General features: G+C 40.1%; 1 protein-coding gene across 3 annotated transcripts in view; it reads left to right on the forward strand.

The window, feature by feature from the left end:
* The window catches only part of ATP8A2 (ATPase phospholipid transporting 8A2), a 636,199-nt gene that overhangs the window by 425,118 nt on the left and 184,517 nt on the right, over positions 1-26,564 (forward strand). For all 3 annotated transcript variants that reach the window (XM_008021766.3, XM_037986897.2, XM_037986898.2), the window contains 2 exons: positions 16,629-16,703; positions 25,683-25,805. In XM_008021766.3, coding sequence (XP_008019957.3) covers positions 16,629-16,703; positions 25,683-25,805 — 198 coding nt within the window. The remainder of the gene's footprint in view (positions 1-16,628; positions 16,704-25,682; positions 25,806-26,564) is intronic.

Consider the following 26,564-nt stretch of genomic DNA (forward strand, 5'->3'; position numbering starts at 1 on the left):
TCCTTCTGAAAATAAAAGCTGAGAGCAAAGAGAAAGAGGAAGGAGAAAGGAACAAGTGTTCAAGAATGTTTTTCCATGTGAAGCTGTGAGCTGAATGCACCAGCATCATCCATCTGCAGCTTTCTGAGGCCTGGGAGGGACACGTGGTGCTGACTGAGAGGTGGGGCTCCTGGTGCCGTCTGCCATTTTTGTTCTTGCAGGGGTCTTAGTGCTGAGCCTTTTGCAGCAGCTCCCAGTGTGGGGCCCTTGAGGAAGCCGCCGCTTCTGAGGACCAGAAGCTGATAGCCGGGGTGGTGGGGTCTAACAGCTGGGATAGGGGCCGAGGAGGAGAGTGTTTTTACCATGGGCGGCACAGGTTAGGCCTTGTTTGTCTCCTGTCATATTTGATCTGTTGGACAGACGTGGCCATTGGGCCAGCTTGACCTCTTCCGTCACCTCTTGCCTGCTGCCGTTCTCACCGATGGCTCTGGAGGTTGTCATGCTTCCTGATTGTGGCCAGTGATGTGTGATGAAGTCTCTGCCCCAGAATAAATACTTAGGGTTAAAACAGAGGAGCCATATGATATATGTTGAGTGACTGATGTATGTTGGGGAGAACCTTTTTCACAAATAATACAGTGTGAGGAAGCTTAGCCCTGTGTGATAAGAGAAAACTATTTTATCAAATGGCAGTGAAGTAACAAGAGGCTACTACAAATGAAACAGTTTTACTTTCCTCGAACTTTGCTGAGTATATTGAGTGAAAAAAAGATAAATCTAAATGAGACCACAGCAGGGATAATTTAAGGTCATTTGAAACTTCTTGGTATACCTCCACATATATACTTGTCGGAAGTTAAGAAAATAAATGATTCTTGTGACTAATTAACAAATATTTTCACAAGTCAGTGGTTTCTGTTTCTTTGCTTTTTAGAAATTTAGAAAATGACCTAATCACAATGTCAGCAGATAGAAGATTTCAAATAACTTTGCACATTATTTTTGGCATATGGTTCAGAAGAAATCTGAAGTATTGATGGCTCTTGCTGTAATGAAGCTTTACATTCTTTTTAATATGTGAACTATTAATAGATTTCTCAGGACTGAGATCTATAGAAATGAGCAATAGGAATAGAAATGAAAACAATTAATTTTGATTTCCGTTTTACCATTTCTGTGAAGTATAACAGGTGATCAATACAATAAACAAAACTACATTAAATTATGGTAAAACTATATGTGTCAAGTGGAATGGCAAACAAGTTTAAGGTAGAAGGAATGATACAAAATTTTTGACTGCTGAAAAAATACTTGTTTCTATTCACAGTCGCAAAGACACGGAATCAACCCAAATGCCCATCAGTAATAGACTGGTTAAATAAAATGTGGTACATATATGCCATGGAATACTATGCAGCCATAGAAAGAAATGCGATCATGTCCTTTGTGGGGACATGGATGGAGCTGGAAGCCATTATCCTCAGCAAACTAACACAGGAACAGAAGACCGAACACCCCATGGGGAGCTGAGCAATGTGAACACATAGACATAGGGAGGGGAACGCCACACACTGGGGCCTGTGGGAGTTGGGGAGGCAGAATATCCGGAAAATAGCTAAGGCACGCTGGACCTAATGCCTAGGTAATGGGTTGACAGGTGCAGCAAACCACCATGGCACATTTACCTCGGTAACAAACCTGCACATCCTGCACATGTACGCCAGAACTCACAATAAAATTAAAAAGTTGGTTAAGTATACAGCTAAGAGTAGGACAGCCAGGATGCCAGCCAGTTGGTCTGACTCCAGAGTAAGGTCTTAAGGGCACTGCAGAGACATGAAGGAGTTCACAGTCCGGTGGGAGAGACAGGCAAGCCAGTCAGGATTATGATGTATGATATATGATGTGATGTGATACGCTGATGTGATATGATACGATATGGTGATATGATATATGATGTGATATATATGTTATGGTATATGATATGGTATGATATGACATATGATGATGTGATATAATATGGCCTGTGATGAGGCTGTGGGAACACAGAAAGGACACTTTATGGAATCTTGTGGAGGTGGGGAAATCATGGAAGCATTTCCAGAGTAGAGGTTCTAGCTATGTGTCCCCCAGTACCCTGTGATGGTTAATGTTATATCAACTTTACTGAGCCATAGGATGCCCAGATATTTGGTCAACATTATTCTGGGTGTTTCTGTGAGGATGCTTTTGGATGAGCTTAACATCTAAATAGGGAGACTGAAGACAGCAGATTGCTCTCCCTAATGTGGGTGGGCCTCATCCAATCAGCTGAGGGCCTGAAGAGAGCAGAAGACTGACCCTCCTGTGAGTAAAAGTCCTCTTGCCTGGCTACCTTCAAATTGGTACATCAGCTTTTTTTCCTGCCTTCAGACTGGAACTGAAACATCAGCTTTTCCTGGGTCTCCAGCTTACAGACTCCCTCTGCAGATCTTGGGACCTGCCCACCTTTCTACTTGCATGAATCAATTCCTTATAATGAATCTCTTCATATGCGCACATACATACATACATACACACACACACACACACACACACAGTAAGTGCTTGTTAATGTCTTTTTAAAAGTGGATTGTGATGAATGTCTGTGGTATTTAGAATCCATTAGCCACATTAAAAAGTGATGTAAATTTATTTTATAGTTTTAATATTTATAGTATGCCAGAAATGATATCTTTTACAACTATTTATCCTTATCATTAAAAATTTTAGATGTTACCTAAACACAAATATGTAGAGATTGCATTGAGTCTGTAGGCTCAAAATCCCAGTGACATTTTTTGCAAAAGCAGGAAAACCTATTCTAAACTTCATATAGAATCCCAGTGGATCCCCAAATAGCCAGAACAATCTATTCGGAGGGCTCAACATTTTCTGATTTCAGACCTTACTACAGAGCTACGGTAGTCAAAACTGTGTGTGTTACCATAAAGACAGGTACGTAGACCCACTGGAATAGAATAGAGAGCCCAGAAGTAAACCCTGGAATATGTGATTAAATTATTTTCAACAAGAGTGCTGACAGCATTCAATTAAAAAAAAAAAAAAAAAAAAAAAAAGTCTTTTCAACAATTTGGCTAGGAAAAACTGGATATCGAGATGCAAAATATTGAAGTTGGACCCTTAACACCATATGAAAAAGTTAATTCAGGATGGACGCTGTGGCTCATACATGTAATTCCAGCATTTTGGGAGGCCAGGGCAGGTGGATCACTTGAGCCAAGGAATTTGTGACCAGCCTGGGCAATGTGGTGAAATCCCATCTCTACCAAATAAAAATACAAAAATTAGCCAGTTGTAGTGGTGCATTCCTGTAGTCCCAGCTACTCATGGGGGTGAGGGGGGGTGCTGAGGTGGGAAGATCACCTGAGTCCTGGGGAGGTTGAGGCTGCAGTAAGCCATGATTATGCCACTACATTCCAGCCGGGGTGGCAAAGTGAGACCTTGTTTCAAAAAAAAAAAAAAAAAAAAATTCAAATGAATCAAAGACCTAAATGTAAGACCTAAAACAATAAAACTCTTAGGAAAACAACATAAAGGGACAGTTTCATGACATCGAATTTGGCAACGTTTACTTGAACACCAAAAACATAGGCAACAACCACAAAAAATAGGTAAATTGGACTTATCAAAATTAAACATTTTTGCCGTTCAAAAGATTCTATCAACAGAGTGAAAAGGCAACATATGGAATGGGAGAAAATATTTGTAAATCATATATCTGATAAGAGATTAATATCCAAAATATCTAAAGAACTCCTAAACACAGCAGTAAAAATCCAATTCAAAAAGGGGCAAAAGACTTGAGTAGACATTTCTCCAAAGAAGATATACAGATATCCAATAAGCATATGAAAAGGTGCTCAACGTCACTAATGACTGAGGAAATTCAATTCAAAACCACGTTGAGATGCCACTTCATACCCATTAGGATGGCTACTATCAATAGAAAACAAAGAGTTGCTGATGATGTAGAAGAAACTCTTGTGCATTGCTGGTGGGAAAGTAAAATGCTGTAGCCACTTGAAAGATAGTATGGCTGTACCTCCAAGATGTTAAACATAGAATTACTATATGATCCAACAATTCTACTTCTGGGTATGTATCTCAAAAAATCGAAAGCAGGGACTGAACGCATGTTTCTATCCCACTGTTCAGAGCAGCATTATTCACAGTAGCCAAAAAGTGGATACAACCCAAATGTCCATGTATGGATGAATGAATAAACAAAATGTGCTCTATACATACAATGACATGTTATTTAGCCTTGAAAAGAATGAAGTCCTGGCACATGCTACAACATGGACGAATAAAACTCTCTGTTAAGAAGTATAAGCTACACAGACAAGGACAAATATTGTGTGCTTTCATAGAGGCAGAACAGGGATTGTGGAGAGAGGAGAGTTGCGTAATACCCATGAATCCAGAGTTTAATGGTTTAATTAATACCATTAATACAGAATTTCAGTTTGGAGTGATGAAAAAGTCCTGGAGATGGATGATGGTGATGGGTACACATCAAGGTAAATGTTTTTAATACCACTAAACTGCACACTTGAAACTGGTTAAAATGGTAAACTTTATGTTCTGTGTGTTTTACCATGCCAAACAGTACATAAAACATATTGAGATAGTTTTTGAGATTTGTAGATACACGGATCTTTAGATTTCTCTTAGGGAATGTATGTACAGCTGCTCATGTATTTGGAGAATTCCTGTCTAGTGTCCTTCACGGTCTGAATCCAGCCCTCTTCTCTCACTTCATTTTCCTTGTTCTAGCCACCTGGCAGTTCACACCTGCTAAGCTTTTGTACAAGTTGTTCTCTCTACTTTCACTGCCCCTTCTCCCCCCACCCAGTTGATGAATGGAATCTGATACTTCAAGACCCAGCCCAAGTGGCCACCACATTTGGAAAAGTTGTGCTCACTCCTCCAGACAGAACCTGTTTCTCCCTCTCCTGTGTTCCCAAAGAACTTTTCTGCACCTCAGATACGTCCCATGCCTGTCCCCAAACAGAGTGAATTGTTGGACAGAGATGGTGTCTCACCTTTACAAGTCCTGCCCATAGCACAGAGCAAAACTTGAAGCAGGACCTTAGTAAACAGTTCAGTAACTGAATTTTTCAAGTATATGTATGTGATTCCTTCCTTATAACCCTCCTCTGGGAGAGGAGACAGACCTTTCGCTGTACTTTCCAGAACCAGAAAATAAGACACAGAGCAAGCTCACACCTTGCCCAGGCCACAGGCTCACTGTGGCAGATGGGAATAGAGGGATAGCGTCAAAATCTCTTCTGATGATCCTAGTCTCTGCAGCCAGGCACTAAATCTTACTTTCAATAAGTTAAGAGTGTGACTTTATTGGTTATAAAACACATGTTCTCAAATATTTGCCATAGATCCTGTCCATAAATGAAGTGATCTTGTACATATTTCTGCCACCCCCTTCCGTAATAAACCCCCTGCCACTGTTCCAACACCAGGAGGTTGGAAACAGCTGTGTCATTAATGAACGATAGCAGATCCTAACCAGTGACCTCCAGATGAAAGGCTCATTATTTCCTTACTGGTCTCGAGAGCTGTTCAGTCCCCTAGCAAGCCAGCTCAGGATTTGGACTGAAGAGTCTAAGCCTTGAACTATAAAAAAAATTTACGAAGTCCTTGACACAATGTGGAGCGATTATGTTCTATTGTGCCAAGAATTTCTTATTAAAAATCAATTTAATTGTGCGTACCCCATCTGGTCAGTATTACGGTCTTTTATGGGGGGAGAACACGATTTTGGGTTTACCTGATGTTCCATCGAGTAAGTATGTAGTTTTGCAGAAACAGAGACATTTTTATAATGCTGAGAAATGACTAATTAAAGACAATTTTTAAATGTTGACCAGACTTCTTTTTACTAACTTTTGTGACTTTGAGCTGTAAGATTGAACTTTTTGCATTAGTTGGGATTTTAATGGAAAAGAAAATGCCAGACTAAAGTAAAAAATGTATGTGTGCACATCATCTGCTACATTTATATCCATGTAATAATTTCTATTTTAAACTCTCGAGATTAAAATTCAAGTCCTTTTATTATTCTTTCTTTTTCTTTTTTGGTTTTGTTTTTTGTTTTTGAGACATGATGTCACTCTGCCATGGAGCCTGTGCACGATCATGGCTCACTGCAGCCTCAACCTCTGGCTCAAGCGACCCTCCCACCTCAGGCTCCTAGATAACTGGGACTACAGGCATGTGCCACCATGTCCAGCTAATTTTTGAAAAATTTTTTGTAGAGACAGGGTCTCACTCTGTTGCCCAGGCTGATCTCAAACTCCTGGGCTCAAGCAGTCCTGCTGCCTCAGCCTCCCAAAGTGCTGGGATTATAGGCGGGAGCCACTGTACCCCCTCTAGGTTAAAAGGACCTCAAATCCTTTTAATCATAACCTAGATTTCCCATTAGTATTTACTTTGTGTTGTTTTTTTATTCAAGGAATTTGGATAATGAAGGGTGAGAAGATTACTTCTGATTGTCTGCTAGGTCTCAACCATATTAGCAAAAGATTGCAATATTTTCATGCAAAATATTGCCAGATAATATTTCAAACTGGAGTAGTTGCATTTTGTTGTACAAAATGGGGAAGATTTTTAAAGCTTGCTTTTCAAACAGTTTATACCCTAATCTTAAAAGGATCCCTTGGCATTCGAGGAAAAATATCTGGATAATTCATAAAGTTTTTGGTGTGCTTATGTGCTTATAGTTAAGTGTTTTGTTCACGTGACAATCTTAAAGTATGAGTAATAAGTTAGTAGCCACGAATACTCATTTGATTCTGAATTGCCTTAACTTAAATGTTTTAAAAATTACTTTTAAATAAGTAGAATTGACTGCTAGTCACTGCAGTCTACTAAACACCTATTTGATATGAGCCATAATATCTTTCATATTCTTTGTGCCCCGATTTCCTCATTTGTGAAATGGAATAACACCTTTTGTTAGGATGGTTAAGATATTTAAATTAGATAATTCATTTAGAGTATCGCAAGGTTCGTGGAACAGAGTAAGCAATAAATACACGTTAGCCTGTATCATCATCAAAAATAACAGAAACGACAATCCTGCAGTGTGTGGTTTTCTTATTTAAAATCCTCTTTTAGATGAGCTTTCCCCTTTAACATGAAGTATTAATATTCTGCATGTATCCATTTATTGAGCACCTACTGTGTGCCCACCCGTGTGCTAGATCCTGGATGTACAGTATTGAGTGGAATCAGTATAATCTCTGAGTGCCTGGAGTAGCCAGATAACAATACAATAGAAATTACAGAATGTGACAAGCCCGAAGAGAAGAATGAGCGTGGTGTGGTGATAAAGACCAGCAGGTTCTCTTCTTCTACATAATTCTTTGAAGTTGAAGTAATGTTTGTTACACTGATAATAAAAATGTATAAGGAAAAAATAACGTCCCCTCTTCTGGCTTCATGTCTGCTCAGGAATCCATAGAAACAGTTTGGTCAACCATCCACACTTTTCTTTGCGCTAATATAAATGTATGTAAACATATAGCATTTTAATTGTGGTTTTACAAAAAAACAAAAATGGATTCTATGCATTACTCTGTAACTTTGTTGGTTTGCCTTGAAAAGTCCTTAGAAGTGTTATTAATATGTGATGTTTGCTGCTGGCCATTTTACCTGCCCAAGACTCAGTCAGCAACAGAAAACTCTATATAAAGATTTTATAGATGAGGCCTGTCATTACCACAATATCCTTTCTAGTCTCCATTTAATTCTGGCCACTCCATCCCATAATTTATTGGACAGAAAAAGATACTCTAGGCCGGACGCAGTGGCTCACGCCTGTAATCCCAGCACTTTGGGAGGCCGAGGCGGGCGGATCACAAGGTCAGGAGATTGAGACCATCCTGGCTAACACGGTGAAACCCTGTCTCTACTAAAAATACAAAAAATTAGCTGGGCGTGGTGGCGGCGCCTGTAGTCCCAGCTACTCAGAAGGCTGAGGCAGGAGAATGGCGTGAACCTGGGAGGCGGAGCTTGCAGTGAGCAGAGATGGTGCCACTGCACTCCAGCCTGGGTGACAGAGCGAGACTCTGTCTCAAAAAAAAAAAAAAAAAAAAATACTCTAGGGTGTCCTACTACTATTACTGTTATTATTATTCCTGACAACCTCTGCTCTGTAATAGCATTTCTGATGTTTTTCCCATGATTTCCTACCGACTTACCTATTTATGTATTTTACCTTTTCCGTTGTCAATCTCATGCTGTTTCTTGGGCATTCCTTCATTTCCATACTTATAAATTTAACATTTTAAAAGATAAGTGTTTCTAGTTCATAGATTTGCTACAATCACCCCCTACTAAAGAACTTTAGAGGTGTTTTTTTTTTTTGTCTGTGCTTCCTATTTTGTTTTCTGCTACCAACAGTACTGTAAAACAAGATGGGTTTTTATATACTGGTACTTTCATTTATGTGAAGTGGATTTCCAGAAACAGAATTTCTAGACAAAGTATATGTTTATATTTTATCTTACTACATATGCCCAGATCAAATTTCAAAAAAAACTGAAGCATTTTGACATTTAAACAGATATCTTTGGTGCCAGTTTATCAGCCCAGACCTGATATGCAAATTAGTAGATCGTGACGTTATTGACACTTCAGTGAGAAATCATATGTTAATTTACTTCAATATTCTCCATAGGGTACTTTTTCTCTTCAGTCCTCTACCAGGGATCCTGAAAGAGCAGAGTAAACAGAGGAGCAGGTCATCCCTTTTCCACATTAAGTAGTCGTCTGTTAAGTGTCGGCTGTTAGCTGAGAGCCTGAGAGTGGCGGCAGGTACAACCCGCCGAGGTTGGACGATGGCAGCGGGACGTCCAGACAGGGGCCTGTGCAATTAGCCAAGACGGTTACTGCGTTTTTGGCAGTCAGGCAGCAGTTAAAGCAAAGAAGGGTCTTTTTTCCGAGAAGGAAAAGCCATTTAATAAGTTTGGGTCAGTTTGCTCATAACAACACTACATTTGAGGACCAAAAACCCCAGGAGCTTGGCAAGCCAGCAGTGCTTGGCAAGTTTTCCCACCAACTCACCAAGTCTGAGGCCATCCTGCCGGGATCTGGCTCTCTGGGCTTTGACTGTATTCATTTAACAGCATTCCTAGTTAACAAGAAACTAAAGGCAGAGGAATCTTTTTTCCCCGTTAATCCAAAAGTAAAATTTAGTGGCTATAAGCAAGCCACCGTCCAAGTAACTGCACGTCAGATGGGGGACGGACCGTCTGTTTGTATTGGGGGCTCTGCATTTGGTGTACACAGCTGGGAACTTGTGGCCCACCAAAAATGACATTTATGTTTAGGAATTGGGTGGTGCCGTCTTTTTTGTGTATGAATTAACATTTGTATATGACTTACTAGTGTGAAAGTCTGATTTTATAATGTGTCAGAGAGCCATCGTTTACCTGTCTCATGAATAAATAAAATAAAAACTAAGTACGTTTGTATAAATATTTAAAAATACACTGCATTCTCATACTTTCCCCGTTTCACCTATGGAAATCTTGCCAAAGTGAAATCAAGTTTGAACGTTTCAACGTAAGAGAAAACCAGCTCATGGATTTTAAAATTAAGAGGTGGATTTTTGTTTGTTTTGTTTATGTTGGCTTTGGGTTTTTTTTTGTTTGTTTTTTGTTTTCTCTACCAAGTAAATAGTTTCAATGAAATAAACAGGTCCAATCATGTAATGATGGATTATTTGAATGCATATTGAAATTGAATTGAAAATGTTGAGAAAGAGCTTGTTTATGCTTCTCAAAAAGCTGCAGCACCTGCAACTGATAAAAATTAGTACAAACATATCAAAAGTCTTTGAAGAAGCATGTGGCCAATCCAGTGCCAACTTGGACAGAATCAGAGCACTGGCTGCCCAGAGGAAATATCCCAACATTTGGCTAATCAACAATGTTAAATGAAATGAAGAGTGAAACTTCTTACATGACTCAGTATTGCTTGGAACAATGTTAATGTCAACAAGGTCAGTTCACGGAAAGAGATGCTGTATTTCTTAAGATTTTTACCCTCTCTTATGTTTTCAACGACTCGAGTGTCTTGATTACACCGAATTCACTCAATCTTTGAAATAATTTCTCGTTAATAATTTATAAAGTTATGTGTTTGTTTTCAGGATCCAAATTTGTGGATCCTGAAAATATTACTCTTTTATTCATAAAAGAGTGAAGCTTTCTAAACCCAAGCCCCCATATATAACAAGCAGAATCATGGCTTCGTGCAACCAGCCACGTGTTATTATCTTGTTTGTAACAAACATCTGTTAGAAACAAGATTTCTAAGTTCTGTATCAGGTTAACCAAATAAACTTATTTCTTTAGTCCAGAGTTTCTCAACAGTGGCATTATTGACATTTTGGATTATATAATTTTTTGCTGTAGAGAGCTCTTCTGGGCCTTGTAGGATGTTTAGCAGCCAGCATCTTTGGCCCACTCAATGTCAGTAGGCCCCTCCCCCAAGGTGTGACAATAAAAAAAATTTCCAGATATTGTGAAATGTCTCCTCAGAGGCAAAATCACCCCTAGCTGAGAATTACTGCTTGAAACAGTTATATAAATAAAACATGAATGTGTTAAGCAAGTGTCCCTGTTTCCCCCACAGAACACTTCTACCACCTAAAGATGATGAATATTAATGATCTCTTATGTTTCCCAGAAAGTTGCCATGCACATATGAGTATGTACATCTGTTCTGCATGGTCATGGCCATTCAATACTACCCTTATTTTTTCATTTTTAACGTGTCTGCGAGATTCTTGCATTGCAGTGTGTGCGGACTTATATTTAAAATGAAATCTTTTTAAAATTACATAGAGTTCATTACAGGAAGAGCCATAATTTCTTTAACCAGCTATCAGTATACATGCAGGCTCTGATTTTTTGTTTTCCATATATAAGGGTGTGGCATTGTTTTCCAAATAATGCCATACCATTATATTTTTGTGTTGAACATTATGTGATTACAGCTATAAGGTATAATTTAGAGTATGTCCCTACAAGTGGAATCACTTGTTCAAACGAAAACGAACTTAAGCGTATTTATAGATAATGCTGTATCACCAGCTGGGTATTATTGTCTTGTTTCCCCAGTTTACCAGACTTTTATGTTTTTACCCACCTGATAAGAAACAAAGTTATATCCATTTGTGTACATGTTTAATAAAAATGAGATTTCCTATGTTTCTAAGCCTTTTTTCCCTCTGTGATCATGCTGCATATACTCTTTGCCAATTTTTCTAGCAGCTTGTAGAGTGTTTTCTTTCTGATTTGTAAGAACTCTTTATATATTGAGGAAATTGGGCCTTTGTTTTCCTAGATATTTCAAATATGTTTGTACTATTTAATATTAGTTTTCTTTCAACTTTGTTAATATTTTTCTCCATAGAAATTAATTAGTTTCAAATTTGTCCCTCATTTCTAAGTTTAATGTCTTACAAAGAGTCATTTTTCACATACAGCAAAATAAGGTTTTTCATGTTTACTTCTAATGCTTTCAGAGTTTTGTTTTTTATGCTTAAATATTCAAGGCATCTGAAATTCATTTGAGTATATAGAGACTGAAATACCACATATTCTTTTCCTAATACTATGGTAATTTATCATGTGATAAAAGACATTTCAAACAAGTGGGATAAAGATGACTTATTAAACAAATTCTGCTGACATAATTGCTGATATTTAGGTGCAAAATAATAAAGCTGCATCTGTCCTTGGTGCTTGCAAGGAACCAACAGAAGGCCGTTGTAGCTAACTAAAGGAGTTGCAGTGTTGTCAGAAAGATAGGTGGGGACCTGATTGTGTTGGGCTTTGTAAATCCAAGCTAAGAAATTGATCTTTTTTTGACTAGAGTGTGTCTTTTTCATGTTCATTTGACATGTTTCTTATATGTAGCATGTATTTTGGATTCTATTTTCTTATCCACCTGAGCTTTTATTTTTTATTATTAATATAACACACATGTTTAATATTACTTCTGTCATCACATTCTATGTTAGTTTTCAGCTTTTGATGTTTCCTTGGCTTCTATCTTTTACTAAAATTCCTATCACCCTTTATTTCCCTAAGGACTTGTAACCATCTTTTACTCTCTTTCGGTATTATGTACCTCTAGAGAGAAGTAGCAAGCCTCCTTGATTTTTTTCTCTTTGTTACTTTTTCTGTGTAAGTATACTGAAGAATTGATCCTATAAAATCTTAAAACTCATTAATTCCTATAGCAGGATGTGTGTGGGTATTGATCTTTCTGTGTCTGTTGCTTGTTTTGTTTCCTGGGATGAAGGATCCCCTCTCTACTGGCTCATTAGAGTATTTCAGAAAATTTTCTTCTGTTACATCTTTGAACATTTTTTAAAACTGTTTTCCTCTTTTTTTCTTAAGTACATCTTTTTGGGAATTTTTTTGCTTATCTTTAAGGGTTTTTAACTCTATCCATTTCTCTTAAAAATCTTTATTAACCTTTTGACCTTTACTGAGAATTGTTTTCTCAAGCTTCACTGTCTGTCTCTATGTGTGGTTTCAGCAGTGTCAGTCCTTTTTTTTTTTTTTTTTTTTTTGAGACAGTCTCGCTTTGTCACCCAGACTGGGGTGTAGTGGCATAATCTCGGCTCACTGCAACCTCCACCTCCCAGGTTCAAGTGATTTTCTGCCTTAGCCTTCAGAGGAGCTGGGATTACAGGCATGCACCACCACACCTGGCTAATGTTTATATTTTTAGTACTGGTGGGGTTTCACCATGTTGGACCAGGTTGGTCTCAAACTCCTGACCTTAGATGATCCACCCTCCTTGGCCTCCCAAAGTGCCGGGATTACAGACATGAACCACCACACCCTGCTAACAGTGTCAATTCTGGCTTTCATTTCTATTTAGGGTGGCTTCAGTCTGTGACATTGACCTCTTCCTATTTGTGTCTTTGTTTTCTATATTAGACATCTTATTGTAACTTTCATTTCTAAGAAAATTCACGTTTTTATTAGCTCTCTTAGTCTCACCAAGAATGTTTGAGATTTTCTTCTGCAGTGTGGCCTTGTTCTCCTGGAAAGATTATTTCATGTGCGTTTGTCTTGTCCTCTTATTTTTTCTATAATATTTTTGGAAGATATCTAGGGGAAAGGGGATTCCAAGTTGTCTTGGAACACTTCCTGCTCTGGTCTCCTATCACTCTGCAATCATAAGCACCTCCCTTGCTGCTGTTTCTTTCCCTTAGAGGAGGCCTGTATTCCCTAGAGGAAATTTCTGTGTGTGATAGGTTTCTCTTGGATGATTCTACATTTTTTTTTCTTTTCAATTCACCTTGAAACTTGATCAGTGTCTGCCAAGTTGATTGTCATTTGTATTTTCTGTGCTGCCCTGGTGTCCTCCCTGCTTGATTCCTGAAAGAAAGGAGGGAAAGAGCATATTGCCCTTCAGCTTTAATTTGCCTGCTGTGTTGAATCCATCCAGGATTCAACCTCTGCCACTGCTTGCCCTGACCTCTATATTTTATCCTCTAAATTAGAGTTAGTTTGACTATTTCTTGGGTTGTTTCACCTATTTCTTTGAAACCTTTTTTTAGTTGGTTTAATCTGTAGGTGCTGTCTGCTGTGGGCATTCTCCCTTGATTTGATCTAATCTGATCATATTTGTTTGCATCTATTATATATCATTTGTAGTTTTAAGTAAAGCTACTCATAGTTTCATTGTGTATGTGTTTGCTTTTTTTTTTTTTTTTTTTTTTGGAGACATGATCTCACTCCATAGCCCAGGCTGGAGTGCAGTGGCACGATCAGAGCTCACGGCAGCTGCCCACCTTTTAGGCTCAAGGAATCCTCCTGCCTTAGCCTCCTGAGGAGCTGGGACTGCAGAGGCATGCATCACTACACCCAACTAACTTTATTTTTTGTGGAGAGGGGGGTCTCACTATGTCACACAGGCGGGTCTTGAATTCCTGGGCTCAAGCGATTGTCTCCCCTTGGCCTCTCAAAGTGCTGGGATTACAGGCATAAGCCACTATGCCCAGCTCTTTTCTATTTTTATTTGTGTTTGCTATTTTCAGTTGATAACAGGGAGGGCAGAGCAGTAGAAATATCACTACTACCTTCAACAAGACAACACATTAACTGGATTTTGCAATAAAATAAAATACTCACTAGGTATCTTTTTGGTCAATTGTTTGAATAGAACTCAGAATTCTAGCACAGTCTTGGGAAAATTAACTTAAAACCCTTGAAACAATTTACTAATGTGTTTGAATCTGACGTGGATCCAGGCTCTCATTGCACTAAAAGTGTGGTTGAAGTATTGATTGCCAAGACCTCCAGTGGTAGGGAGAGAGTGGGGTTGAAATTGTGGTTTTAGGGATGGCTAGTATTTGAATAAATGTTGTAGGAATTTTCCAAGCACAGAACACAGCATGAATCTCTGGTTCTTAGTTCTTCACCAGTATTTCCTCACTGAGAATAGCCAGACCTCTTGGAAGGGTAGTTGAAATTAAGTGACTAGGAGAGAGAGCATCAAATCTTACATAGAATGGTGATGACAAAGGATGGAGGTTCGGAATTGGGGTGGTGGTCAAAAGGTACAAAGTCTCAGACAAGAGGAATAAGTTGTATGGGGTTTTTTGAGATCTATTTTGCAGTGTGGTAAATATAATTAATAGTGCATTGTATATTTCAAAGTTGCTAAGAGTAAATTTCAAATGTTCTCACCCCTTCAAAGTAAGTATTTGAGGTGATAGATGCGTTGGTTAGCTTGACTTAATTATTCTACCCTGTATTCGGAAAGTTTCATATCACTTCCTACCCCATAAATACATGCAGTTATAAAGGGTCAATTTACAATAAAATAAAACGTTTTAAAGGAGAAAGAAATGAAGAGTGAATAGAAGTGTGGAAGGATTTTTGAAAGTCAGCAAGTTTATCTTGGATTGAAGAGGGGACCCTAGTAGTTTTTTTGAACAGGGGAATGACAAGGTGAAAGCTGTATTTAAGGAAAACTTTAACTTGCACTTGAATTGGTATTTAATTTGAGCTCACGGGGACTTGGTGAGTCCCTGTTTGTACCGAGTATCATACTGGATATAGTAGTGCACAGAGCAGCGTGGGGAACACTTCCTGCTTCAAGAAACTTAATCTGGTGGACACAAGAAACTGACTTTGAAAAATCTGCCTCAGTAAAATTTCAGTACCAGAGCTGACCTCGACTCTGGTTGCCATGGTGTCTGTTCTGTGTTGCCAGTTAGGTTCTACCCCAGCAGCATTCTCCGTCTGTGATGATATAACACAGCTAATGTTGACTCCATGATTTGTATGGGACACTCTCAAGTCTGCCCTCAGTCACTGGAATCACATCTCATATAAATGTAGCTGATTATTCAACAGCAACTTTTAAAATTCCGTATTTTCATTTTCGCTTCCTTCTAATTCAGGTTTCTGTCTTGGAAGAAACCTCCTGGTAGCTCGGCCCTCTTCCACCCCAGTCCTGCTGCCTCCGTGTACTCAGATTACATCTGGGTGATCTTTCCTTCTCTGACAGTGTTTTTTGTTTTTTTCTTTTTTTGTTTTTATGTTTTTGAGATGAAATCTTGCTCTTGTCACCCAGGCTGGAGTGCAGTGGCACGATCTTGGCTCACTGCAACCTCCACCTCCACCTCCACCTCCCAGGTTCAACCAATTCTCCTGCCTCAGCACCCCCGAGTAGCTGGGATTACAGGCGCCTGCTACCACACCCCGCTAGTTTTTGTATTTTCAGTAGAGATGGGGTTTCACCATGTTGGCCAGGCTGGTCTCGAACTCCTGGCCTCAGGTGATCCGCCCACCTCAGCTTCCCAGAGTGCTGGGATTACAGGCGTGAGTCACCGCACCTGGCCTCTGACAGTGTTTTATCCTTTGTCGTGCACACTAATTATATCCTGGCACTTGGCTCTGTATTTGTTTTTATATCAGTCTTGCCTAATCAGTTAGAATCATAGACTACTTGGAGGCATGAATAACAGTCCACATTTTATTTATTTATTTATACATCTCTCATTACTTCAAAAAATGATTTGAGCATGTTTCTTTTATGTGATTCTGTTTTGACCTTGGTCAAGGTGGTAGACGTCCGATTAAGGAGGGTCGATAATGTATGAACTCAGAACACACAGAACAGAGGAGTTTTTGTTGCTTTTAATTTATGATTTATATCTATTTGAAAGTCCTGCAAAGACACATCATATTTCTCAGATCCACTTTAGAGAAAAACAAGAATGTGAAGCCGAGACTCCTCCAGTCAATGAGAAAGTTTTGATACCAAACCTATTAAAAACAAATTAAATGTATTTTTCTGTGAATGTGTGCATATTCTCTCTTAATAATGGAGGTATGCCTTAAATATAAATTTTCCTTACAATACGGATTTCTGTGATGTCGGGAATCTATGTTTTACAAAGGAACAACTGCTGCAGTCCTGTGGCTCCTGATTCCTTAGCAGCTGTGTGCAGCTGGTGGTCCACATTCCCGCTACTTCTTCAGTGAATGGGAACATTTAGGTCAATATTGATATAAAACTTCATGAACTTTCTTCTCTTGCAGCTTTGGTTCGCCTTTGTTAATGGATTTTCTGGGCAGATTTTATTTGAACGTTGGTGCATCGGCCTGTACAATGTGGTAAGCATTCTTCATCTCTATCTGATAGCATGCAGAACTTAGAACTTCAGTGGCATTCCTTCACTGTTTATGTCTGGGAAGTGTATCTAAGTCAATCATCTGTATACTTAGCAGGCAGCACAAATACATCTTTAGGCCCTTTGTTGCTGTGAAACATCCTGCAGAAGCCCAAACTCTCCACACATGGTTTCCATCATAGCAGATCATTCTTGAATAACCCCATGAAATTATTAACCCATATATCTTGATAATAGACCCTTGTTACCCCCTCACCAAATGCCTGTACAACACTTTCGTGTTTTTAGCTCAAGTACAAATTTCTGAACTACGTCTAAACTCATTCCACTTCATTATTTTTGTTCTGAATTCTTAAACATAGATACGCATATACAGTGTGTGATCTGGTGTCCCTTCTGGCCTTCCTGAAAAGGTATCTGTCCTTGTGGAAGCACATTTTCTTCTGCAATTAGAGCTAAAATAATGAATTCTGACTTCCAGCTACCGTAGAGGATGGTAATCAGCTCATCTGGTATTTTTTATGATTTTCGAGTTCCTTTTTTATTACTTTTTATAACTATGGTGAATTCAGAAGCTAGAAATAAATATAAACTGTAGCTAAAATGGCTCAGTAGCTGCTTAGCTTTCTTGCTTTTTGTTTCACTGGCAGGAAGAACTAAGGGGCTTGTAGCTGAGCGCTCTGGAGACCCCAGAACGGCCCATTTTTTGAATTGTTCTCTCACTTGGGAATTTACATTCTGAAGCAGCCATCGTGGATAGATGTAGATGGGAGTTACCAGGCATACAATAATAAAACCTATGGTACTATAAATATTTCATGTGCTTATCCATTGGTGGCTAGATATTTAAGTCTTCTATGCTTTCACCTGCCTTTATTGAATAACCTCAGTGCTGGGTACTGGTGTAAAATGCTGAATGCAGTTAGTTTGCCCTGGCCCTGTGTAGCTTGCAGGTTAAGAGGGTCAGATATGTGGATTCAGACACCTCCAAGGAGGACTGGGTCCAGATCTTGAGTTAAATATTGTGTTGGTGAGTCAGTAACTGTGTTAACTTGCTGCAAAGTGCACTCGCGTATTTCTTGCTGATACTGCTGCCCTAAAAGACAAAGATTAGGAGGGGTAAGAACAGGACAGAATTGATGTCCATTCCTCTCCTGTGCTAGAAAAGCTACTCTGACCACCTACCCATGGATAAGGGCTGCAGGGCCTCCCCTTTGTGTACTAAGGGTAGACCACAGGTTGCTAACTCTGCACCTCCTGGAACTATTTTGAGTAGGTGAAAGCTATTCTACCATTTGGGGGAAATATGCAGAATGTTCCACGATTGTTCAGGACTTGAAAGGGTCAGGTGTCCGTGGAGCTGACACTTCACACAAACACATGCCACATCCCTATTTTAGAAACAAAATGCTGAGACCTAGGAGAGATTCTGTTGCAGAGCGAAGAACAATCACCTGCTTATAGCACGAGTGGATTTTAGCCTGATTTCCATGCTCAGGGCATGAGGGCTGGATTCTTTTCTTAGCTCCATGCAGTCTTGGCCAATTCAAATTAATCCAGCAGATTTTATTGAGTGCCTACTACACACAAGATGCTGACAGGCTAGAGGGCAGTGTTGGTCAAAATAAGGCCCACAGACCATTTGCAGGAGAATAACTAGGGTTTATTTGAAAAACACAGATTCCTGAGCCCCGCCTCAGATTAACAAAGAGTATCTCAGAGATATTGCAGTTTTTGCCTTTTTTTTTTTTTTTTTTTTTTGAGACTGGGTCTTGGTCTGTCACCCAGGCTGGAGTGCAGTGTGCCATCACTACTCAACCTCTCTGTTTCAAGCAATCCTCCCACCTCAGCCTCCTTAGTAGCTGGGACCACAGGCAAGTGCCACCACAGCCAGCTAATTTTTAAAAAAATGTGTGGAAATGGGGTCTCGCTATGTTGCCCACATTGGTCTCAAATTCCAGGGCTCAAGCCATCCTCCCACCTCGGCCTCCCAAAGCGGTAGGATTACGGTCATGAGCCACAAACTTTTCTAATTATTGTTATGCATGACCTTAGAGTTGGGATTATATTTTATGCAGTTTTTCTGTCCCCCAAACTATAGAGGGAGTACACTGTGATAGGAAGGAGTATTTCAAGGTGAAAGGGCCTAGATTACCACAGAGTCCACAGTGCAGGCATTGAAGTGGGCTGCTGGTGAGCACTGGAATGGTCAAGGATCTGCCAGGTGAACTCAAATGCACCACGGGGCTCTGGACTTGCTCACACTGGAGGGGCCAAACCTTTTGGGAACATGAAAATTTGCCCACATGATAATTGTGACATTCGTATAAAATAAATAGAAATTTAGAGAAAAGCTACAAAAAAGATACAAAGAACTACTATTTACCCTTCACCCAGATTGAACAGTAATTAGCATTTTCCCCCTACTGCATTCTCTTTCTCTATACTTGTCCGCATGCACACGTGCCTACACTCACGCACACACTTGTGAATGCATTTATTTCTGACCCAGCGGAGTATTACAAACATCATGTCCCTTTCCTGCTTAAAGATCTTGTAGCAAAATCGTCCTCTTATACAACCAGACTATAATGATGAAATCTGAAACATTTAACATGAATTTAATACTATTATCTAATTCATCTTAATCCATATTCCAGTTTGCCATTCTTGCTCCAATAATGCCCTATTTAGCAATTTTTCCAGCCCAGGATCGGTCCAGAGACCACCTGAAAGAGAACGTTTGTGATGTGGAATGCATTTGCTAGTGATCCTCTTCCTCTGGGCTGGGTTCTCCCCTGTCATATTCTTCAAGCAGTATTTCTCTCCTGCTTTTTCTTCTAAATGTACTCTTACTTTGATTCCGCAAGTCAGCTGAAGTAGCAAGTCATTGTTTCTCAAACTAATTTTCTTTCTTTTTTTTTTTTTTTTTTTTTTGAGTTGGAGTCTCGCTCTGTCGCGCAGGCTGGAGTACAGTGGTGCGATCGCCGCTCACTGCAAGCTCCGCCTCCTGGGGTCCACGCCATTCTCCTGCCTCAGCCTCCCGTGTAGCTGGGACTACAGGTGCTGCCACCATGCCTGGCTAATTTTTTGTATTTTTAGTAGAGATGGAGTTTCACTGTGTTAGCCAGGATGGTCTTGATCTCCTGACCTCGAGTTCCACCCACTTTGGCCTCCCAAAGTGCTGGGATTACAGGCATGAGCCACCACACTCAGCCTCTCAAACTAATTTTCATAACAAGTTAATAGCATTAAAACAGGCTTGAGGCCAGGCGCGTTGGCTCACACCTGTAATCCCAGCACTTTGGGAGGCCGAAGCAGGTGGATCACCTGAGGTCAGGAGTTTGAGACTAGCCTGGCCAACATGGTGAAACCTCATCCCTACTAAAAGTACAAACGTTGACTGGGTGTGGTGGTGTGAGCCTGTGATCCCAGCTACTTGGGAGGCTGAGACAGGAGAATTGCTTGAACCTGGGAGGCGGAGGTTGCAGTGAACTGAAATCACACCACTGCGCTCCAGCCTGGACAACAGAGCAAGGCTCTGTTTCAAAAACAACAACAACAACAGCAAGAAACAGGCTTCTTCCTAAATAATAAATGAATGCTGTCCCAGAAGATTTTCATTATATCCATAGTCAACTTTCTTTATTATTTATTTATTTATTCATTCATTCATTCATTCATTCATTCATTCATTCATTCATTCATTCATTTGAAATGGAGTTTTGCTCTTGTTGCCTAGTCTGGAGTGCAATGGTGCAATCTTGGCTCACTGCAACCTCCGCCTCCTGGGTTGAAGTGATTCTCCTGCCTCAGCCTCCCAAGTAGCCAGGATTACAGGTGTGCATCACCACACCTGGCTAATTTTTTGTATTTTTAATAGAGACAGGGTTTCACCATGGCCAGGCTGGTCTTGAACTCCTGACCTCAGGTGATCCGCCCACCTCAGCCTCCCAGAGTACTGGGATTATAGATGTGAGCCACCATGCCCGGCTTATAGTCAAATTTCTATATCATTTTGTTTTGTGGGTAGAATGAGACTAAAAATGCCACCAGGGACCAATGCCACTAGGATCAGATGGATTTCCGCTGAATTGTATGTCTGTTATAATGCAGAGAACACTCTAGTGTTATTTAACCTCTTGCAGAAAATGAGTCGTGTTGTCAAGCCAGCGTTTTTTGAGGAAGAAGTCTCACTTAGAAATACAAAAATTCTAAATAAAATATTGGCAAATGGAGTTCAATAATATATTAAAAGAAAAAGTATGTGACAAAGTAAGATTTATTTTAGGAATACAGGAGGCTTGAAATTAAACATCTTTCTAAATATCACTATATCAATAAAATAAGAAAAACATGATCCCATCAGCAGATGCTACAAAAATGTTTGAAGCAGTTCAGCTGCCATTCCCAAAATAAGAACTCTAAATAAAATAGGAATAGAAAAAAGCCACTTAACCGGAATTCATACCATTTACAAAAACCAGTAGCATGCTGCCCAAAATGGTAAAATTCTGAAATGATTTCATTTAAAATAAGAAGTTAATCAAGATGCCTGCCATCGCTATATAATTCATTGTTTTCGTATTTTTGGCAACTGCAAAGAAGATTGCAAATATTGGGAAAACAGTGAACAATCTCTGTACTTACACAAATATGCTCACAGAAATATAGTAATGTAAATATGTTCATATATAATTGTTTATCTAGAAAACAAAACCAGTAGAGAAATACTAGAATTATAAGAGAATTTGATGAAGTGACCAGATACATGATAAATATATTTTAAAAATCAATAGCCATTTTCTAGCCTAGCAATAAATAGCTTTTTTTTTTTTTTTGCTCTAGCAGTGGACACCTAAAAATGCAAAGGACGTAAGAATTCTTTCAATAAAGCAATTACAATTGTATATTGCATAGGAAAAATGTCTACAGTACCTACATTTTTAAAAGTCTTATTGAACAAATAGAAAAGCATACTATTTTCTTGTATGGGAAGACTTAATATCATAAAAGATTCAACTCTTCTAAAATTAGTATAGATATATGTGATTCCACATAGAATCAATCCCAACAGGTGAATGTTTTGGGAGGAAAGGGGAAAGTTGCATATAGTTATATTAAAGTATTAATGGAATTTACACGTATCTGAGAATACATATGTAAAGCACGCTCAAAAAAAGATCATAAAAGTGGACTTATTTTTACTAAATATCAGACTATACTATGAAGCCACCATAACCAAATCACTGTTATTGACAAATAAGTTGGAGATTCTAGAACTACATTCCCATTCTAGGGTCTACATGTGTAATACATGAGAATTTGATTAGCCTTAAAGGTGATCTTTCAATGTATTGGAGAAAGTTTGGCCTCATTAATTATGTTGTCACAACTGGCTCTTTATTTGGAAAAAAAAAAAAATGGACTCCTATATAGAAAAATTAATTCCAGATATATTAAAGACTTAAATGTGGAAAATAAAATAGTAAAATCCTACAAGACACTCCTGAACACATGTAATTTTCATGGAGGAGAAACTTCTGTAGCCACAATTGGACACACAGAAGCATTTCTTGGCCATTTAAATATTAAAAGCTTTTATATGGCAAAAGAACCCATTTTAAAAACTAATAGACAAAGAATGCATTTGCATGAAATTTCATAACATAAAGACAGAGTTGATATCTGTTCTACTCAAAGAGCTCTTTAAAAAGAGGATAAGCCATGGATACAAAGTGGACAAAAGACGTGAGTTAGACATTCCACAGAACTGCAAATGCAGATAGCCAACAAATGTGTGAAAACATGCTCAAACTCACTGGTAGTTGGGGAAATGCAGCTTTTTAAAGTAAGAAGTAGACAAAAGACATGAGCAGACATTCCACAGAACTGCAAATGCAGATAGCCAACAAATGTACGAACACATGCTCAAACTCACTGGTAGTTGGGGAAATGCAGCTTTTTAAAGTAAGAAGTAACATCTTTAATTTTTAAGACTGGAGAACATTAAAAGACCAGTGTAACAACCATTGCTGATGGGGAAATAGAGAAAAATCTGTGATTGTCTTTTGCAATGGGAGAGGAAAATGCTTTCAAAATTCTTTGAAAGGCAGAATCTAGTAAAATTAAAAATGCCTGTATCCTTTTAACTCTGCTGCTGGGCCTTCTTCCCATAGAGATAAAGGAAACAGCCTGTATGTTATAATATAGTATAGATATGTATTACATGTTTGTGGTAACAAAGAACTGGGAAGAAAATGAATGCCCGTCAGTGGGTGAATGGCTAAAAAAAATGGTACATCCATACTATGAATTATTATGTGAGCATTAAAAGACTGCATTAGCATCAAACCCAAGGGATTTGGGGGGCTTTCTGTAATGCATTGTTCAGCGAGAAGAGCATGATGAAGAAAAATATGTTTTTTGGTTGGCAGGGGACAGGGTCTCACTCTGTTGCCCAGGCCGGAATGCAGTGGTGCAATCATAGCTCATGCAGCCTCAACCTCCTGGGCTGGAGCAGTCCTCTTGCCTCCACTTCCCAAGTAGCTGGGACTACAGGCACACACTACCTCGGTGTGTTCTGTGAAATTGTGACAGGGTCTTGGTGTGTTGCACAAGCTGGTCTCGAACTCCTGTCTTGCCCTCCCAAAGTGCTAGGATTGCAGGCAGGAGCTACCATGACTGGCCAGCGTCAACGTTTGATGAAACAAATTATCCCTAGTGTGTGTGTGTGTGTGTGTCTGTGTGTGTCTGTGTGTCTGTGTGTGTGTGTGTCTGTGTATGTGTGTGTGTGTGTGGGTGTGTAGTATGCTATAGGCAGAGTGGAATATATGTAGGCATGCTGGGCTTCATTATAGCATGGTGATGAAGGACGGGAGAATTTGAAGATAGGTAGAAGGAGAAGCTCAAGTTTTAAAAAAAGAAAAAGACTGCCACGTAAACAGTAGGCATGACATCACACATACACATGGATGCAGAGCAATGGAGGTGAGGGTATGGACTAAGAAAGTGTGCATGGCTCCTGGCTTCTGGCAGAAGCTCTGTCCAGCTATAAAACAGACAACTTTTGTTGTTGTGAGGGAAGTGAGTGCAACAAGTCTCCTGTGGATTTCTCCTTGAAGTCTTTGTAGCACATTGAAATCCCAGGGCTGTTTTCCATTCTGCTGTGGGCTGAAGGAAGAGCGTGAGAGTTTTACTGGCTCTACTCACCACACATCCGATTGCCTGCTCCCAATAGACTTGGGAACAGCTTCCTCTGGCCGCACACTCCATCTCCAGATAGCTAGTGTGAGTTCAGAATTCTCTTCCAGACGCACGTCCAATTCCCACAGGCCTGAGAGCTTGCTGGGCTTGTGGGTGGGGATTTGAGGGATGCTCAGCAGCAAGTGACCCAGGGTCTGTGAACCATTCCCAGAAGCAAGCAGGAGAAGGACCCTCAGGGCCAACATGTCCTGAGTTAAAATGACATGTTTCTTCCAAGCACCTTCTTCAGCTCCTGCTTTATCTTTCTAATACACAAGTATTAGAAGTGAGTACAGGTGAAAGTCAAAGGTCTTGCAAGGCACCGTCTGCCCAAGAACTCACTGTCACTGGAGACTGTTTGGTCTGGTCTCCTTCTTATCCTTGCCTTACACTGCACCCCTCAACCAGCCACCATCCTGTGTATCTTAGAAGGTTCCTCGTCCAAAGACAAAATTACAACAATTTAAAGATCGAATTGGCTTTTGTTAGCCATTCTGGAATTGGGTAGCATCTCATTCCATGAAACAGAATGAGTGCTCTGATGAGCTGAGCAGAGGAGGCCAGCTTTATAGGCAGAAAGGGGCTAAGGAAACAGAAGCAGAGCAAAAAGCGATGGGTTGTTTCAAAGTGACTTTCTTTACAAAGTTGAAACAGAGGGGACTTCCGTATCATGCTGCCTCAGGTAAACTGGGCCCTTTCTGGTGCCCAGGTAAACTGGTTGCTGTGAATCTCCTGTGTTTTTTGTTTGTTGGTTTGTTTGGTTTTGGAAAACTGGCCTGTTTCAAAGTCTAGTTTGATGACACAGCTAGCACAAGTAACTCCATTCTGGTTTGGTCAGGTCTGCTGGGGCTGAGTGCAGGAGCTCAGTCCAAACAGTGGCCTTCTATAAACTTTGTTCAACACCACCAAACAGGTATGCTGATGTCTCAGAGCTTTGTAAGGGGTGCATCTCTGGTGGGACTGCTTCCTTGCCCACATCCCTATCATCTTGCCAAATCCTGTTGGTCCTATACCTTGCAGGTCAGATACTCTTTGGTGCAAGAATCCTTTGGTGACTCTCCCTTCTCCTTCTGCGTCCTCCCTCAGGTATTAGCAGTTTTGCAGAGCCCTGCGTTTTGTGTATTTATCTCTATGCCTGTTGCCCCACTCCCCTCCCCCACCTTTACAGTAGATGGCGTTCCTGGAGGTCAGGGACCTGATTTTCCTTCTTTCTTCTGTTTGTAAATCTCTCCATGCCTGGTGCTTATCACAGTATCTAGCCCATAATTCATTTATAGTAAACGTCTGTTGAATGAATAAATGGATGAAGTACATTATGCTTCCTGAACTTTAAGTATAACATCAAGATGGAAGGTTGTAAATTTTACCTCTGCTATCGTGAGCAGAAAACAAAGCAACACTTCACAGAGCTAACTGTGGCATGATTCCACATCAGCCCTCATTTGACAAAGGAAGGTAGTTGCTAATTTAACAAGAAGTCTTGGCTAATCGGATAATGTATGATGTTTTTAGTGTTCAGTGTATTCATTTGATAGTGATTAATGTAAAAATGGTCTTTCATTTATTTCCTTTGTTTGGAGGGTGTCTGGGGATCTGTGAATCATGAAGTCTCAGGTTTGGACTTGACTGGAAATGAAGTCATCGTTTGGTAGAAGGGAACACTGAAGCCGTGTGGGTCGGAAGGACGGCTGTTAATGGCTCATTGTTCTCCCTGCAGATTTTCACCGCTTTGCCGCCCTTCACTCTGGGAATCTTTGAGAGGTCTTGCACTCAGGAGAGCATGCTCAGGTTTCCCCAGCTCTACAAAATCACCCAGAACGGCGAAGGCTTCAACACAAAGGTAAACAGGGTGTGATCTCAGAATTGTCACCTCAGAAAGGCATGGCTGTTTGATTCTAGTCATCTGCCTATGAGATATTTGAAGCTTGAGAAAGAACATTTGAGAAGTGCTAAGAACATGATCCGCTTGCCCCACCACCACACACACACACACACACACACACACACACACACGCCACAAGCCCAGTGAATTCAAGACGCCTTCTCAGGCGACGGGTCCGTGCCGCGTGGGCTGCAGCCTCCGGTCCCAGCGTGTTGACTCCTTCCCGCTTCTCCCTGTCAGCCCCTGACATCAGTGTGGGCAGCAGCTCCCACAGCCCAGGTTCAGGATCTGCTATCAGAGACCCCCTTGTGTGGTCCTGCAGCCCTACGTGGAGGACCAATGGCAGCTCACCTAACTGTTGCTGGGTTTGTCATTTGAAATAAAATGTGTCTTTAGCTGGTGCATAAAATTGTCTAGATATGAACTCAGGGATCACATGAGTTGTGGGGGTTTTGTTTCGTTTTGTTTTTCTGGACCAGAGAATCAGAAAGGAGCCAAAAAAAAAAAAAAAAAAAAAGGTATAGGTGATCCTGACAAACCCAGCCCAAAGCTGGGTGGGGTGTTAAAGGGGTCGGCAGTCTCAGGCAGCAGAGGCGTCTGTCACACAGATGCCATTTGCAACTGAAAGTGGCAGAGTGCTCGGGTGACCCCATCCAAAGAAAAGAGAGATGTGTGCCTGGGTGCAGAGGGGTGAGATGTGAGCATGGCCGCATGGCC

The sequence above is a fragment of the Chlorocebus sabaeus genome, chromosome 3 (genome assembly GCF_047675955.1).
Source record: "Chlorocebus sabaeus isolate Y175 chromosome 3, mChlSab1.0.hap1, whole genome shotgun sequence".
NCBI lineage: Eukaryota > Metazoa > Chordata > Mammalia > Primates > Cercopithecidae > Chlorocebus > Chlorocebus sabaeus.